Consider the following 13971-nt stretch of genomic DNA (forward strand, 5'->3'; position numbering starts at 1 on the left):
CTTTCGCAGCATTAGAGTCTTTTCCAATGAGTCCTGTTTTCTCATTATGTGGCCACAGTATTTAAACTTTAGCTTAAGTAATTTTTCTTCAAATGAGTAGTCAGAGTTAATTTCTTTAAGGATTGATTGATCTGATCTTCTAGATATCTAAGAAACTCTCAAAAGTCTTATCCAGCACCACAATCCTGTGGGCATTCAACTTTTCTTATAGTTCAACTCTCATAGCCATGTATTGTTGATGGAAAATCATAGCTTGACTGTACCAACCTCTGTAATCAACATAATATCTCTGCTTTTTAGTATGACTTAACCTATCCATGAGCAATTAATATTTCTCAAATTATTTAGATCTGTCCTTGTTTTGAGTGTTTTGTAATTGTATTCATATAGTTCCTTTGTATGTCTTGGCAAATTGATTACCAACTATTCTATCTGAGGTTGTAATGGTCCTGGAAAAATGCTCATTTGTGGGTTCTCAGGGAAACTGCAGTGGGGATTTGGAAAGAGCCCCACCCTCAGCTGATCACAGTGGTATGATCTGTTGGGAGTCAAGTTACAGCCCATCCTGACCAACAGAGATGGCTGAACCTAAAATCTGCAGTGAAGTTGTGTGGCAAAATGAGAGCTTAGAGAGCAGAGAGAGACAGAGTCTATCAGGCTTGAGTCAATAATATAGAAACCTAGGGGGCTGTCGATGCAATCACAGATTCCATTTTATTGAGGACATAGGTGCAATATTTATACAGTCTCTATACACAATGATCAAAGGAAAATGATGTATCAAGAAGAAGGTAGCATGTCAGAAACATACATTCTTCAATGCCAGTTAGAGTACACAAGTGTCTGCCACATAAAGGACTTTCATTACTTTCATACTTTCATTAATAGTAATCTTCAAAGACCTCTTTGGTCGGCTATCATAAACATAAAGAGTATAAAAAGCACTAAGGCATGACTGATTTTCACAAAGGCCACTGTCTCAGAGATGGGGCTCAAGATTTGTGAATAGCTAGTCAGGATGTTCTGAGCTAATTAAGAAAGGCAGGTGTTCTTAGACATTGCTCTGTTTTGCTTCATATAACTCTAGGATTTTTGGACACAACTCTTTCCTGGTTTTTCTTCTACCTATCTGACTACAGTCTTTGCTGGAGCCTCATCCGAATCATTCCTTCTAACTGAGGTGTCCCACAGAGTTCTGTCCTAGGACCTTTTCTGGTTCTCTCACTATTTCATTTGGTGATCTCATCAACTCTTATGGACTTAGTTTTCTATCATCTATATGCTGGTGATTTTCTCACCTATCTAAGTCTAACCTATCTGCTGGCCTCTTATTTTGAATCTCCAAATGCCTTTCAGACATCTCAAACTTGAATGTCCAACAGACATCTTAAACTCAGCATGTCCAAAATGGAACTCATAGTTTTCTCCCTAAATGCTCCCCTACCCCTACATATCTCTATTACTATTTCTTCAGTTCTTCCCTATTTCCAATATCTTTCCAGTGCCTCAGTCTCCTAACAACCTAGAAGTTATGCTTTTATCTCTCATAATTCATATCCATTCTGTTGCCAAGACCTGTTGATTTTACTTTTGCAACATCTCTTATATATATTCCCTTCTCTTCTCTGATACTATCACCATCCTGGGGTAGGCTCTCATCATCTCACTTTTGGACTATTCCAACAAACTTCTGGTGTGTCTGCCTGTGAAAAGTAATCAAAGTGATTTTCTTAAACTACAGGTCCAACCATGTTATTCCTCCCCACTCTCTCATTCAATAAACTCTACTCCCTCCCTGTCACTTCTAGGATCAAATGTAAAACTATTTGGTGTCCCAAGTCTTTTACTATCTATCTCCCTCTTCTCAACCTTTCCAGTTTTCTTTCTTGATTTTCTAGGAAGTATTTCATCTCTCAGCTCTAAACATTTTCTTTGGCTGTTCTTCATGCCTGGAATTCTCTCCCTCCACATCTTTACCTAATGATTTTCCTAGCTTTCTCTAAGTTCCATTAAAGATCCCATCTCCTACAGGAAGTCTTTCCCAATTCTTCTTAGCTCTAGTGTCTTCCCTTTGTGACTTATTTTCTATTTATTTTGTATATAGCTTCTTTGTACATAGTTGTTTGCTTTTCGTTTTTCCTATTAAATTGTGAGTTCCAGGTGGCTGGGACTACTATTTTGATTTTTTGTATTTACATTGCTTACCACAGTACTTGACCCCAGAACTTAATAAATGCTTATTAAGTAGAGTTCTTAGAGAGGCTTGATGATCACCTATCATAGGGCATTTCAGAAGGGATTTCTGCTTCTGTCCCAGATAGAATCATGTCTTCTGTTGTCCTTTCCACCTCAAAGATCATATGATTCATAAGTTTTGAATTCCAATGATAATTTCCCTCTTAACCAAAAGTTCCCTCCTAAATCATCCTCAGAGGAAAGAGAAAATGGGTGGTCAGTAATCTAAGCTTAAGGTGAAATCTAAGCCTCCCTACAACTCTGGCATGAGTCCGGCTGGTTAAAGGAATTCTATATATATATTTTTTCTGACATTGGTTGCTAATGTGATAATTAATCTTGCTTTAGGCTTTGAGGAGAATTTTGTTCCTCTCTGCATTCTGTCTTGTACAGCATTATTTTTTATCTTTTTCATACTTCATTAAGCTGAACTCAGTGAGGTCAGGGATCCTTTCTCCCCCCCCCCATCCCCCATTTTTTTGTCTACCCCAGGACCAAGCACAGGGCTTTGCACCCAGTAGGTGGCATAAGGAACTTTGTTCAATGAATGAATGAATTTTGAGAGGTGATATACACTTTGCCTCGGTCGGTCCGGTCCGGTCCTTTCAGTATGGAGAGTAGAGAGCTCAAGGCCTGCACGAGAGACCCCAGCCAGAGACTTGGCACAGGCTGGGGCAAAGAAGACTCTCCAGCCTTTGGCCAGGTGGAGCTGTGGATGCTTTTCTTTGTGCCTGCATGGTTAGGGAAAAAAGGAGGGAGAGAAGAGAGGGGAAGGGGAAATGAGGGGAGAAGGCGGAGGGGGGGCGGGGTTGGGGGGTGGAGGGGGAGAGAGAGAGCGAGAGTGAGCGGCAGAAATAGGAGGTAGAGAAGAGAGGCCAGGGGAGGCCGGGAAGAGGGTAGGGGAGGCGAGGAGGGAGGGGCAGGAAGAAGATCGAGGAGGGAGGAAGGGGGAAGGGGACAGTTTGTGGGGAGTGGACAAGAGAAGAAAAAGCAAAAGGGTCAGGAGCTGCTCGGAGCCTACTATCCCCGTCCCATAGGTCTCTAGGGCCTCCCCCCTCCCCTCGGCCTCGGGCGACGGCGGCACGGCGGCGGTGGCGGACCGAGCGCGGCCCCTTTAAAGCGTCCGCCCCCGCCCCCACCCCAGCCGATCGATCCTCCATTTTCCAGCACATTTCCCCCACCTGGAGGAGCCGCCGCGCCGCCCCGCGAGCCCCGAGCGCCGGGCCCGGGCCAGGCCAGGCCAGGCCAGGCCAGGCCTCTGAGCCCCCCCGTGCCGCGCTGAGCCCCCGGAGCCGGAGCCCGAGATGGCCGCCAACATGTACAGGGTCGGAGGTGAGCCCCATCCCCGCCGCCCCGGCTGGCCCACGGCCTCCCGCCCAGCGCTGGGCAAAGCCTGAATCGGCCCCAACCCCACACGTTCTCTCGCCATGCCAGCCCCGACCTGCCCTGGGCCTCCCCCGCCCTCCACTCGCCCCAGCCCCGCGTTTTGCTGCACCTCTGGCCCTGCTTCCCGCCCCCCACTCCCCGGCCGCTTGCCTGGCCTGGATTCCATTCGTCCCCTCTCTCTGTGGCTCTGCCGGGCCTCCGCGCCCAGAGCCCAGCTCCTCCTCTCCCCAGCCCAGGGCCCCAGCCATCGCTACCTCATCCCTCCTCCAGTGCCCCGTGTGATCCCCGCACCCCTTCCCGGGCCATTCCGCGCCCATCTTAGCCCTCCCCCAATCCCGAGGGTCTCGGTCCCCTTCCTTGGGCCCCTCGATCTCTCTCCCCTCCCCGGGGGGCAAGCATCCGGCCTGGCTGTTGAGAATGTTGGGGCTGAGGGAGGGTTAGGGTAGTCCGTGAATGACTCGGGGTGGTCGGAGTGAAGCTGTGGATGCCACCTGGTCAGCCGCATCTGAGCTTGTATGCCTCACAGCCTTATGGATATTAATTGGGGGGTGGGTGGGCAGGGAGATATTTGAAACCTCCCAAAGTTCGGAGATTAAGGTAGGGTTAGAGTTGTTGGCTTCAAAAAGGTAAGAAAGTGGCCGGCATGGCTTGGGGTGGGAGTTGGGGGTGGTGGTGGTGGGGAAGTGCTTCAGAGTATGTGCTTTTTTAGATATCTTGAACACATACTGGGTTGCTTTGTGAGCAGTTTTGATGGAAGGGAGGTATAGGGAGACCTAGAGAGCAAAGAGAATCGGATCTGGTATGGGGAGGGTACTACTGGTACTACTACAGTACTTCTTTTTTGGGTCTTGGCCCATGACTTTTTGGTGGAAGCAAATAAATGCATGAGGGTGTGGATCCTTTAGTTTTTATGGTAGGATCAGGTGATTTTGGAATGGGGGGGGGGGATGTGTTGGTGTGTGTGTGTGTGTGTGTGTGTGTGTGTGTGTGTGTGTGTGTGTGTGTGTGTGTGTTATCCCCCAGGAACAGTTTCTATTAGAATACTTTTGTTAGTGTGAAGCTGAGAAGGATGGGAAGATTTGTCTGGGAAGGTGTGCTAAGTAGCAAGGAGGTACTTACCCTTCTTGTGGTAGAGAGGCTACGGGACAGTATTTCTTTGGGTTAATGGGGAACTTTAGGATTGCTAAAGTTAGGAATATTTCAGCTGTTTTTGAACCACTTATTTAGACTAACTTAGAAGCTTGGAGATTTATTTTCCTTAATAGTGATTTCTAAGTATAAAATGAATTACTTCTTGAATGAGGATCCAAAGGCACATTCTGTTGAATTGATGGGGTGAGTGGTGCTTGATGACTTGGGAAGAAGTTTGTTGAGGAGGGATGGAAATGATGATGTGATACCCCTCGAAGAGTTTATCTTCTCAAAGATGAAGAAGAGTCCTCTGCTGATTTCTAGTTAGTTCCAATAGCAGTGTGTTAGTGTCATTTCTAAATATAGTGTTTAAAATGTAACCTAAAATATATTTTTATCTAAAATTCATACTTTCTTCTTCCAGCTAGTTTGGGATTCCACCTCTTTGTACTTGTGTTTCAGAGAATGATTATGCTAATATGTACATTCTCTCTTATTTAGCACCTTTTTATAAAATGACTTGGCCTTTTCCCTCTACCTTTAGTCCTCCTTTGGCAGTAATTATTTAGAGTTGTGTCCCTTTGGAACCTCAGATGTTGGGTCAGAATTGCTGACAATGTTATGAAATGATAGTGCCATGATGCACTGATGCCTTCTTTAATGAATTTAGTAGCAGATGGGCTATGAAGGGAAAGGCATAAGCAAATCTTGAAAGTTGGAATAGGGAAAGATATTCACTAATTCAGTGCCAGTCCTCTGACTATGATTCTTGTGGTCCTTACTGATCATAGGAAGCAAAAAGGAGCTTCAGAAAGTATCAGCCATAGAACTCCTGGTTGAGCATCAAAGTTTGGCTGCCCTTTTAACTCTTCCATCTACTTACACTTTGGGGGGAAGTAGAGGGTGCTTATACCTGGATATGCTGGCAGGCTTGTTGTTATGTTGCACATCTATGTTCCTTTACCAAGTTTTGACATGGGTAGAAACTCGAACTAAAGATTCTTCAAAAAAACTTTATTAAAAAAAAAAAACTTTCTACACTTGATACTTCCATTGTGTTTCTTCCCTCTCACTTTTCAGTTTTTAGCAGTTTGGCTTCCAACCTCCTCAGTGAAACAGCTCTCTCCAGAGTTACCAATGACTTCTTGATTGTTCAGTTTGGTGGTATTTTCTATCTTAATTCTTTTCAACCTATTCCTTGCATTTGACACAGTTTATCACCCATTTCTCTTGGATATTCTTACTCAGCTTTTGTGACATTACTCATTTTTGGTTTGCCCCTCCTTTTCTGACTGTTCTATCATATTACATCTCATAACTGGGTGTCTTCAAGGTTCTTCTGCCTTAAGCTCTTTCTCATCTATTTCTATAGCTTCTCTTGGAAACCTAATCAGCTCTCTAGACACTTCCAAATCATTCTTTATCAGTTAACATTTTTGTGCAAATTACTCCCAGTTCTATATATCCAGCCCAAGTCTCTCCTCTGAGCTTCAGCCTCATATCACCAGTTGCCTTTTGGAAATTTCAAACTGAATGCCTTGAAGACATCTTAATTTCCACATGTCAAAAACTAAATTTATTTTCTTCCATACTTCCTTATGTGTCTAAGGCACCACTATTCTTCCAATATCCAGGTTCATAACATTGAAATTGTTCTGGATTCCTTACTTTCTCATATACCATAAACTGGTTGTCATATCTTCCTTTTATCTCTTATATCTGATTCCTCTTTATCAACACATTTACTACTTTAGGACATCATTATCTCTTGCCTAGACTGTTGGCACAACTTCCTAATTAGTCTTCTTAAATCAAGTCTCACACTTTTCCCCATAGTAATTTTCCTTAAGTACAAATCTGACCATGTAATAATAGTCAACTTTACTATTACAATTGATTCCAATTGATGTATACTCCTTTAGGCCTTTTGTTTTGATCACCACAAAAAGAAATGCTATCAGTATTTTTATACATGAGTTTCTTTAATTTATTTGATCTCTTTGATGTATCATGCCCTAGTGGAGTATAGTTCGAAATTACTTTTCAGAATGGCTAGATCAGTGTACTCTACAACTGGGCATGAATTTGCCTATTTCTCTGCAACCCCCTCCATTGTCAGTTTTCCTAATTTGCTTTGAAAGAGTCAAGAACTCTGAGCAATGAAAGGACCAGTCATGGTTCCATAGTATTGATGATGAAGAATATTACTCTCCTCCTGAGAGAGAGAGGTGATAGACTTAAGAAGAATGAGAAATATGTTTTTGAAAGTGGCCAGTGTTGGAATTTGTTTTGTTTGACCCTATATTTTTGTTATAAGGATTTTATTTTTGTGTTTTCTTCTGTAGGAGAGAGATGGTGGGAAAGAAAATAAATGCTTGTATAATTGAGAAAAAAAATTAGAAAAAAGAATGTAAATTCCCTGCAGGTAGAGATTGATTCATTGTTTTTGTATCCTCAGTGCCTAGTATAGTGCCTGGCACTATACTATACTAGGCACTTAATGAATACTGACTGATTGGTTGATAAGTATTACATTTATTCTCAGAAGATTCTTGTGGGGATAAAGAAATCTCAGCATAATGAATATGAGAAAACAGAGGTTAAACAGCTGTCTGGTTATGAAGCTAATAGGTAAAGAAGTGAAGTGAGATGAGATATTGACTCTTTAGCTCAGTAGTCCATGCTACTAAACATAGTAATAGTGAGAACTTTGTCTTTGGAGAGGGTATAAGTGACCCAAGTGTGATTCTTTTTACTTCAGAGTTATTCTGACCAGTAAATCTAAAGTTTGTATTGATGGCTTTCCAAAGTTGATTTTCTTAAGCTGTGCATGGCACTCCTTTGTCTTCTTAAGACTCAAATCATATTTGCGATGCTGAGTAGAGCTATGGGACACTTTGTTTTTTAAATTAAAATTTTTTTTGGTTTCTAATTTTCTCCCTCTGCCTTTCCCCCCAACCACTGAGAAGGCAAGAAAAAACAAAACCCATTACAAATATATATAGTGATTCAAAAGAAGGTGGATAGCATGTTTCGTAGTGAGAATTGTGGTTGATTATTTTTGTTGCTTAGTTACTACTAGTCTTTCAAAATTTATTATATTTACAATATTACTGTTATTTGTATTAATTATTCACCTGGTACTGTTCATTTTACTTTGTATCAATTTTTACAGGTTTTCTCAGGATTTTTTCTAAGACTATCCCTTTATTTATTACAATATAATAGGATTTAATCTTGTTCGTATAACATAACTTGATCAATCGTTCCCCAATTGATACACACATCTTCACTCCCTAGTTCAAAGAGTTGTTATTAATATTTTTTGTACATGTTGGTCCTTTTCTTCTTTCTTTGATCTTTTTTGGGATATAGACCTAAGAAGTGATATTGGTAGATCAAAGAATATATATAATACTTTAGTATCTTTTTGGATGTAACTCCAAATTACATTACAGAATGCTTGGAAATGCTTATAGCCCAACCCACACAGGTCATCATTATACCTGTTTTGTCATAGCCTTTCCAGCATTTGTAATTTTTTTCTTTTTTTGGCATCTTAGCCAGTTTGATGGATGTTAGATAGTATCTCAGAGGTGTTTGAATTCATGTTTTTCTAATTATTAGTGATTGAGAGCATTTTTTTAATATGGCTATTGATGGCTTAGATTTTTTTTCCTCTGAAAAGGAATGTCTCTTTTTTTCTTGTATATTCGACTCAGTTCTCTCTATATTTTAGAAATGAGACTTTCATTGGAGAACTTGCTGCAAAGGTGGGTTTTTTTCCGTTTCCTGCTTTTTTTCTAATTTTAATTGCATTGAAGAAACATAATTTTGGATTAGTTATAGATATGATAATACTTAGTATAATAATAATCTGGCTATTTCTGCTGTTTTTGTTTCCATCTCTTTCAGACTGATGTTATGACAATAACCATTTATGTAGTACACTTTAAAGTTTGCTTTATTATTCTTATTTGATATTTATGAAATCTTGTGAGGGAGGTACTACAGATATTTTCCACATTTTTCAAATGGGGGGAACTGAGGCCCAGGGAGCTTAATTGATTTAACTATGGTCATTGAGAGCTATTAAGTGTCTAAGGCAGGGATGGTGAACCTGTGACACAGGTGCCAAAGATGGCACACAGAGCACTTGCTTTGGGCATGTGGCCACCCTTCCCAAACCCCCAGAGTTTGTTACTAGAAAGGCAGAGGGTCTTGGGTGGAGCTGTTCCCTTCTCACTGTGCCTGATGATATTTTTTTATATCATCTGCCTAGAAGCCCAATGGGAGCGCACACAGAGAGGGTAAGGGGTGACTCACAGGCAGCAGAGCTGGAGGGGAGCAGAGCACTCATGCCACTCACCATCCCCTCTTAACTTGCTAAGGACATTCCTCACTTCACCTACTCCTTACTCAGCAGACCAATGGGAGTGCTTTCTCCCTCCTCCATGTGGGGCCTGACAAGCACTAGTTGGGGGGCAGAGGCACAGCACCTAGTGGGGGAGCAGCATAGCACTCAGTCTGGGGAGATAGGGGAAGGGGCAGGGCCTGGGCCCAGCACTCTTATCTCTAAAAAGTTTGCCATCATTGGTCTAAGGTGAGATTACAAATCTCACTGGCCTCAGGTTGGTGCCTTCAATGTCAGAGTGCCCTACCTAAGCTAGGTTCTCTGTGGTAATTTGACATTGTCTCTGGCAGCTTGAAGAAGTCATAGCCTCTGGCTCATTTAAGAATTAAGGAAAATGACTTTTCTTGGGACAGTAGTGTCCAACTCAGAAACATGGGCCACTAAGACATACTTGGGATAAGATTTGTTTTTTAGTTTGAGGCCAGGGAGCTTGTCTTGTGTTAGAACTTTGGAGCCTTTGACCAAGTGACTAAGGATGCCCAGCATATTGTTTGCTTCCCAGCTTCTTAGGAGCCAATATTCCCTGGTTGGCTTCTTTGTGAACCTTCATCTCACATATTGCCCCTACTTTTCTACTGTTAACTTTTGCCTTGGTTCTTCTAGTTTTCCTGCCCTGCTTAATGACTTCTTCCTATCATTAAATAACCCTCCCCCCTTTTTATACCCTGCTTACTTTTAGCATAGGTAACTCTTACCCATTTCCATTTTTGTTCCCTTGTAGTCAAATGCTGCTCAGGAGGAAATAATGTAACAATGACAGTGTTCCTTATAGATCTACTTTACTGCTATACAGAAGTCAACTTATTAACTCCTTTTTGACTGTTTATCACCATTTTCTACATTGGATATTGGAAACTTTGGAACTTTATTTTAACTTTCCTTGCCCTACTTCAGGTTTTCTTAATGAGAGAGAGAGAGAGAGAGAGAGAGAGAGAGAGAGAGAGAGAGAGAGAGAGAGAGAGAGAGTTTGTGTGTGTGTGAGAGAGAGATAGACTCCTTTAACAATCAACCTTCTAGATTCCTTAGTATAATATTTTTAGATGAATAAAATAAAATGCATAGGACTACAAAAGAAACCATTTATACAGATAAATATTGTTAGTAATAGATGAGATAACATGAAAAGTGCTATTCACTTTATTTTTAAAATTGTATTTACTTATTTTAGCATTCTTTGGTTTCTAAATTTTGAATTCCAAAATATCTCCCTTCCTCCCCTCCCCCCACCTTTCCTATCCTCTGAGAAGGCAAGTAATATTATATCAATTATACATGTGAAGTCATGCAAAACATATTTCCATATTAGCCATATTTCCAAAAACAGCAATAATAATAAAGTGAGAAAATTATACTTTAATTTGCACTTAGAGTTTATCAGTTCTCCCTCTGGAGGTGGATAGCGATTATTCAGAAATATTTCCTCATTGTAATCCATCCTCCACATAGTTACCAAAATAATGATCCTAAGTACAGGTTTGATTGTGGTAATCTGCTCAAAAATCTTCAGAAGCTCGCTATTTCCTGAAGGATAAAGTATATGTCTTTTCAGTCTGGCATTTGAGACTCTCCACGGTCTGCTTTAAACTTCTCTGCCTTATTTTACCTTACTTTCCTGCATACTTATATATTCTAGCCAATCTAGGAATAGTAATTCCCTGAATTTAACATTATATTTCTTGCCTCTATCTTCTTATGTAGATTATCTCCTAGATCCTGGTATACTATTCCCTTTTCAATCCTGACCCCCAGAACTTTTTTCCAATTTTTTTTTCAGTTGTATGTAGAAACAATTTTTGACCATTGTTTTTCAACACTTTAGTGTTTGAATGTTCTGTAATATATATTTCCATATTGTTCATGTCATAATAGAAGATACCTATCCTTCATACTATAGAAATTTCATGAATGAAATATAGTGGAAGATGACATGCTTCGATCTGCACTTAGTCTCCAGGGGTTCTTTCTTCTTTGGTTATGATAGCATTGCCATCATGAGTCTTTTGTGTTTATCTTGGAGACTTGCTTTGCTAATAAATAGTTTAGTTCTTCACAATTGATCATTGTATAATATTTCTGCTACTGTATATTCTGGATTTGTTCACTTTATTCTGCATCACTTCATATAAATCTTTCCAAGTTATTCTGAATTCATCCTGTTTATAGCCCCTCAGAATTTGCACTGTTCTCCAGGGCTTACCTGTAAGTGCTATTATTTTCCCCCAAAGCCTGACAGATCCACTCTCCTCCCCACCATATTGCCTCCTTACTCATAATTTCTGTTTACTTGTGCACTTGTGAATCCCTCTAGTAATGTAAGCTCTGTGAAAGCAGGGAGTATTTCTTTTTTGTCTTTGATGTGCCTAATAAAATACTATGTAAATAAATAGACCAATGGTGACATCAACTTTATTTCCCTGCAAACACTGGAGATCAGTGGATGGAGTTTGACGTCCCTATGAGCATAAGTGAACTGACTGTTACTGCCCTGATGAGGGCAAGGTGATGAGACACCCTGAAAAATACTTCCTTTGATTATTGTGCCTGCTGCTCCACATGTGATTAAATACCTTCCACTTCTCTCCTTTTGAAATGGTCAGATTCTTTCTCTCATTTAAAAAATATAGAAATGGGCTCAGAATATTGAAGTAAACTTGTCTAATTTGTGCAGATAGTTTTTGGGAAGAACTCATATATGAAACCAGATCTTCTGACCAAAAGTCCATTGTAAGAAAATTGTGATGATTGAATTTTACAGGAGATGATCTTTTTACTTCTCACTCATTTAGCTCTGCTCCCTATATCCTATCTTCTACCTTCTTGCTCTCTCTTCCATCATTAGATTCCCCTTATAAAGTTGCCAGTCAGTTCAGGGGCCATGTTCTAGGAGAAATCTTTCCCTAATACTTGTAGTTAGTTATTATTGTTCTTTACCTCCTCCCAATATACTGTGTTTATTTTTTTACTTTCTAGTAGAAAGTAAACTCTTTTTATCCCCAGTGACTTATAATAGGCACTTAATGTTTATCATATAAATTGAGCAGGGATGAGGTGAATAAACCTACCTTATTATGGCTATGGAAGGTAAAAGTGATGGGGAGGGAGGTGGGAATTCTAGTGAGACTCTGGCATAAAAGTATAGCATGGGAAACTTTAAAATTATTCATATTGATCTTAATTCTAAAGAAGCCCATCTTTGAAGGGACCAAATTTTTTTGAAAAAGAAGAGAGAATTCCATACTCTCTTTATTAGTTTTGTAATTAATGTCTGTTTAGAAAGTAAAAAAGAGACTCACCTCTCCCTTTTTCCCTCAAAAAAAATTGCAGACTTGGTCAACAAAATTAAATAATTCAACAAATTTTTAAGAGTCTACTGTATGTGTTTTGTGTTCCTCATTTGAGCCATAAAAGTGGGTTTGACAGTATTTACCTTTAAGGAACTTACAATCTAATTGATTTAGTTATTGAGGTAGGTGGGTATTTTAAGTTCTTAATTTATTTGGTTTAAGATAAATAAATTTTGTTGAAAATAAGCATACTTGCCTTTAAATCTCTAAAATATTTAAGCTTTTAAAAAGAATAAATTTTTAAGAAGAAAGAGGAAGAAGAGACCCTCCCCCAAGCAAAACTGGATCAATACATTGAAAAAAATATGAAAATCTTTGCAATGTACTAAACCTATGAACATTTACAAAGGAGAGAGGTCAGGAAGTCTTCTTATATTTCTTTGTCATTTTACAGCATTCATTTTTTATTGTTTTTTATTTTTTTCTTTCTGCTTCCATTTCTTTCCATTGTATATATGGTTTTCTGGGCTCTGTTTATTTTATTCTGCATCAGTTGTCATGTGAATCTTTCTATGTTTCTATAGTACTTTTAATATTCCATTATATTTATGCAGCACAATTTATTTAGATATTCCACATTTGATAGGCGTCTATTTTGTTTCCAGTTCTTTGTAAATTTGGGGGGTATATGGACACTTTCTTCTTAGTTGCCACCTCTCTAAAGTAAGTCTAGTATTGAAATCTTTGGGTAAAAAGGGAAGGGTCCATACCCTTTGGGCCATTTATTTCCTTGATTTCAAATTACTTTATGAAATGATTACATAGATTCAGAATTCCATCAGTAATGTATTAGTATGTCTATCTTCCCTCTCCAACATTACTATTTCCCTCTGACGGTTTATAGAACGTAAAGCTAAACTCAAGAATGGTTTTTATAGGTACTTTTATTGTTTTGGAGTATGTTTTCATCTAGTTTTTAATAGTTTGCAGTTCTTTTGAGAAATGTTTGTTGTTACTCTTTGGCCCCTCATCTTGGAGAATGACTTTTGTGTTTATATTTATTATTTATCTCATATATATATATATCTTAAATATAAAACCCACTTAAGAAAATTTGAGAAATATTTTTCCCATTCATCTGCTTCTTATCCTTGATGCATGAAATGCAATGAAAGTTATCTGGTTTATCTTTTGCCATTTTTTAAATTTAGTTCAGAATAAATCACTTACCCATAGCTATAGAAAGTACATGATTTGCTTCTAATTTTTTTGTGGTATGATTATTAATATTGAGGCCATATATCCATTTTTAGTAGATAGCAGAATATAGTATGAGATATTGGATTGAGACTAATTTTTGCCAGATTGATTTCTAGTTTTCCTAGTAGCTGTGAGAGAGTTCTTTCCTAAAGTAGTTCATGTTTTCAGGGTTACTGAACAATGGGTTACTGAATTCCATTATTTCTGATTCTTCCTTGTTTTGTTCCTCCAAATAAATTTTGTTATTATTTTATCTAGTTA

At 39.3% G+C, this 13971-nt stretch overlaps 1 protein-coding gene across 6 annotated transcripts in view; it reads left to right on the forward strand.

Annotated features, from left to right (window-relative positions):
- The first annotated feature begins 3187 nt into the window (after positions 1-3187).
- The window catches only part of MTA1 (metastasis associated 1), a 192445-nt gene continuing 181661 nt past the window's right edge, over positions 3188-13971 (forward strand). For 2 of the 6 annotated variants that reach the window (XM_016425614.2, XM_056821296.1), the window contains exon 1: positions 3188-3567. In XM_016425614.2, the coding sequence (XP_016281100.1) occupies positions 3540-3567 (28 nt within the window). In that variant the 5' untranslated portion in view covers positions 3188-3539. The remainder of the gene's footprint in view (positions 3568-13971) is intronic. The other 4 variants (XM_007473327.3, XM_007473331.3, XM_007473329.3 and 1 more) reach the window with 2 other exon arrangements.

The sequence above is a fragment of the Monodelphis domestica genome, chromosome 1, assembly GCF_027887165.1.
Source record: "Monodelphis domestica isolate mMonDom1 chromosome 1, mMonDom1.pri, whole genome shotgun sequence".
NCBI lineage: Eukaryota > Metazoa > Chordata > Mammalia > Didelphimorphia > Didelphidae > Monodelphis > Monodelphis domestica.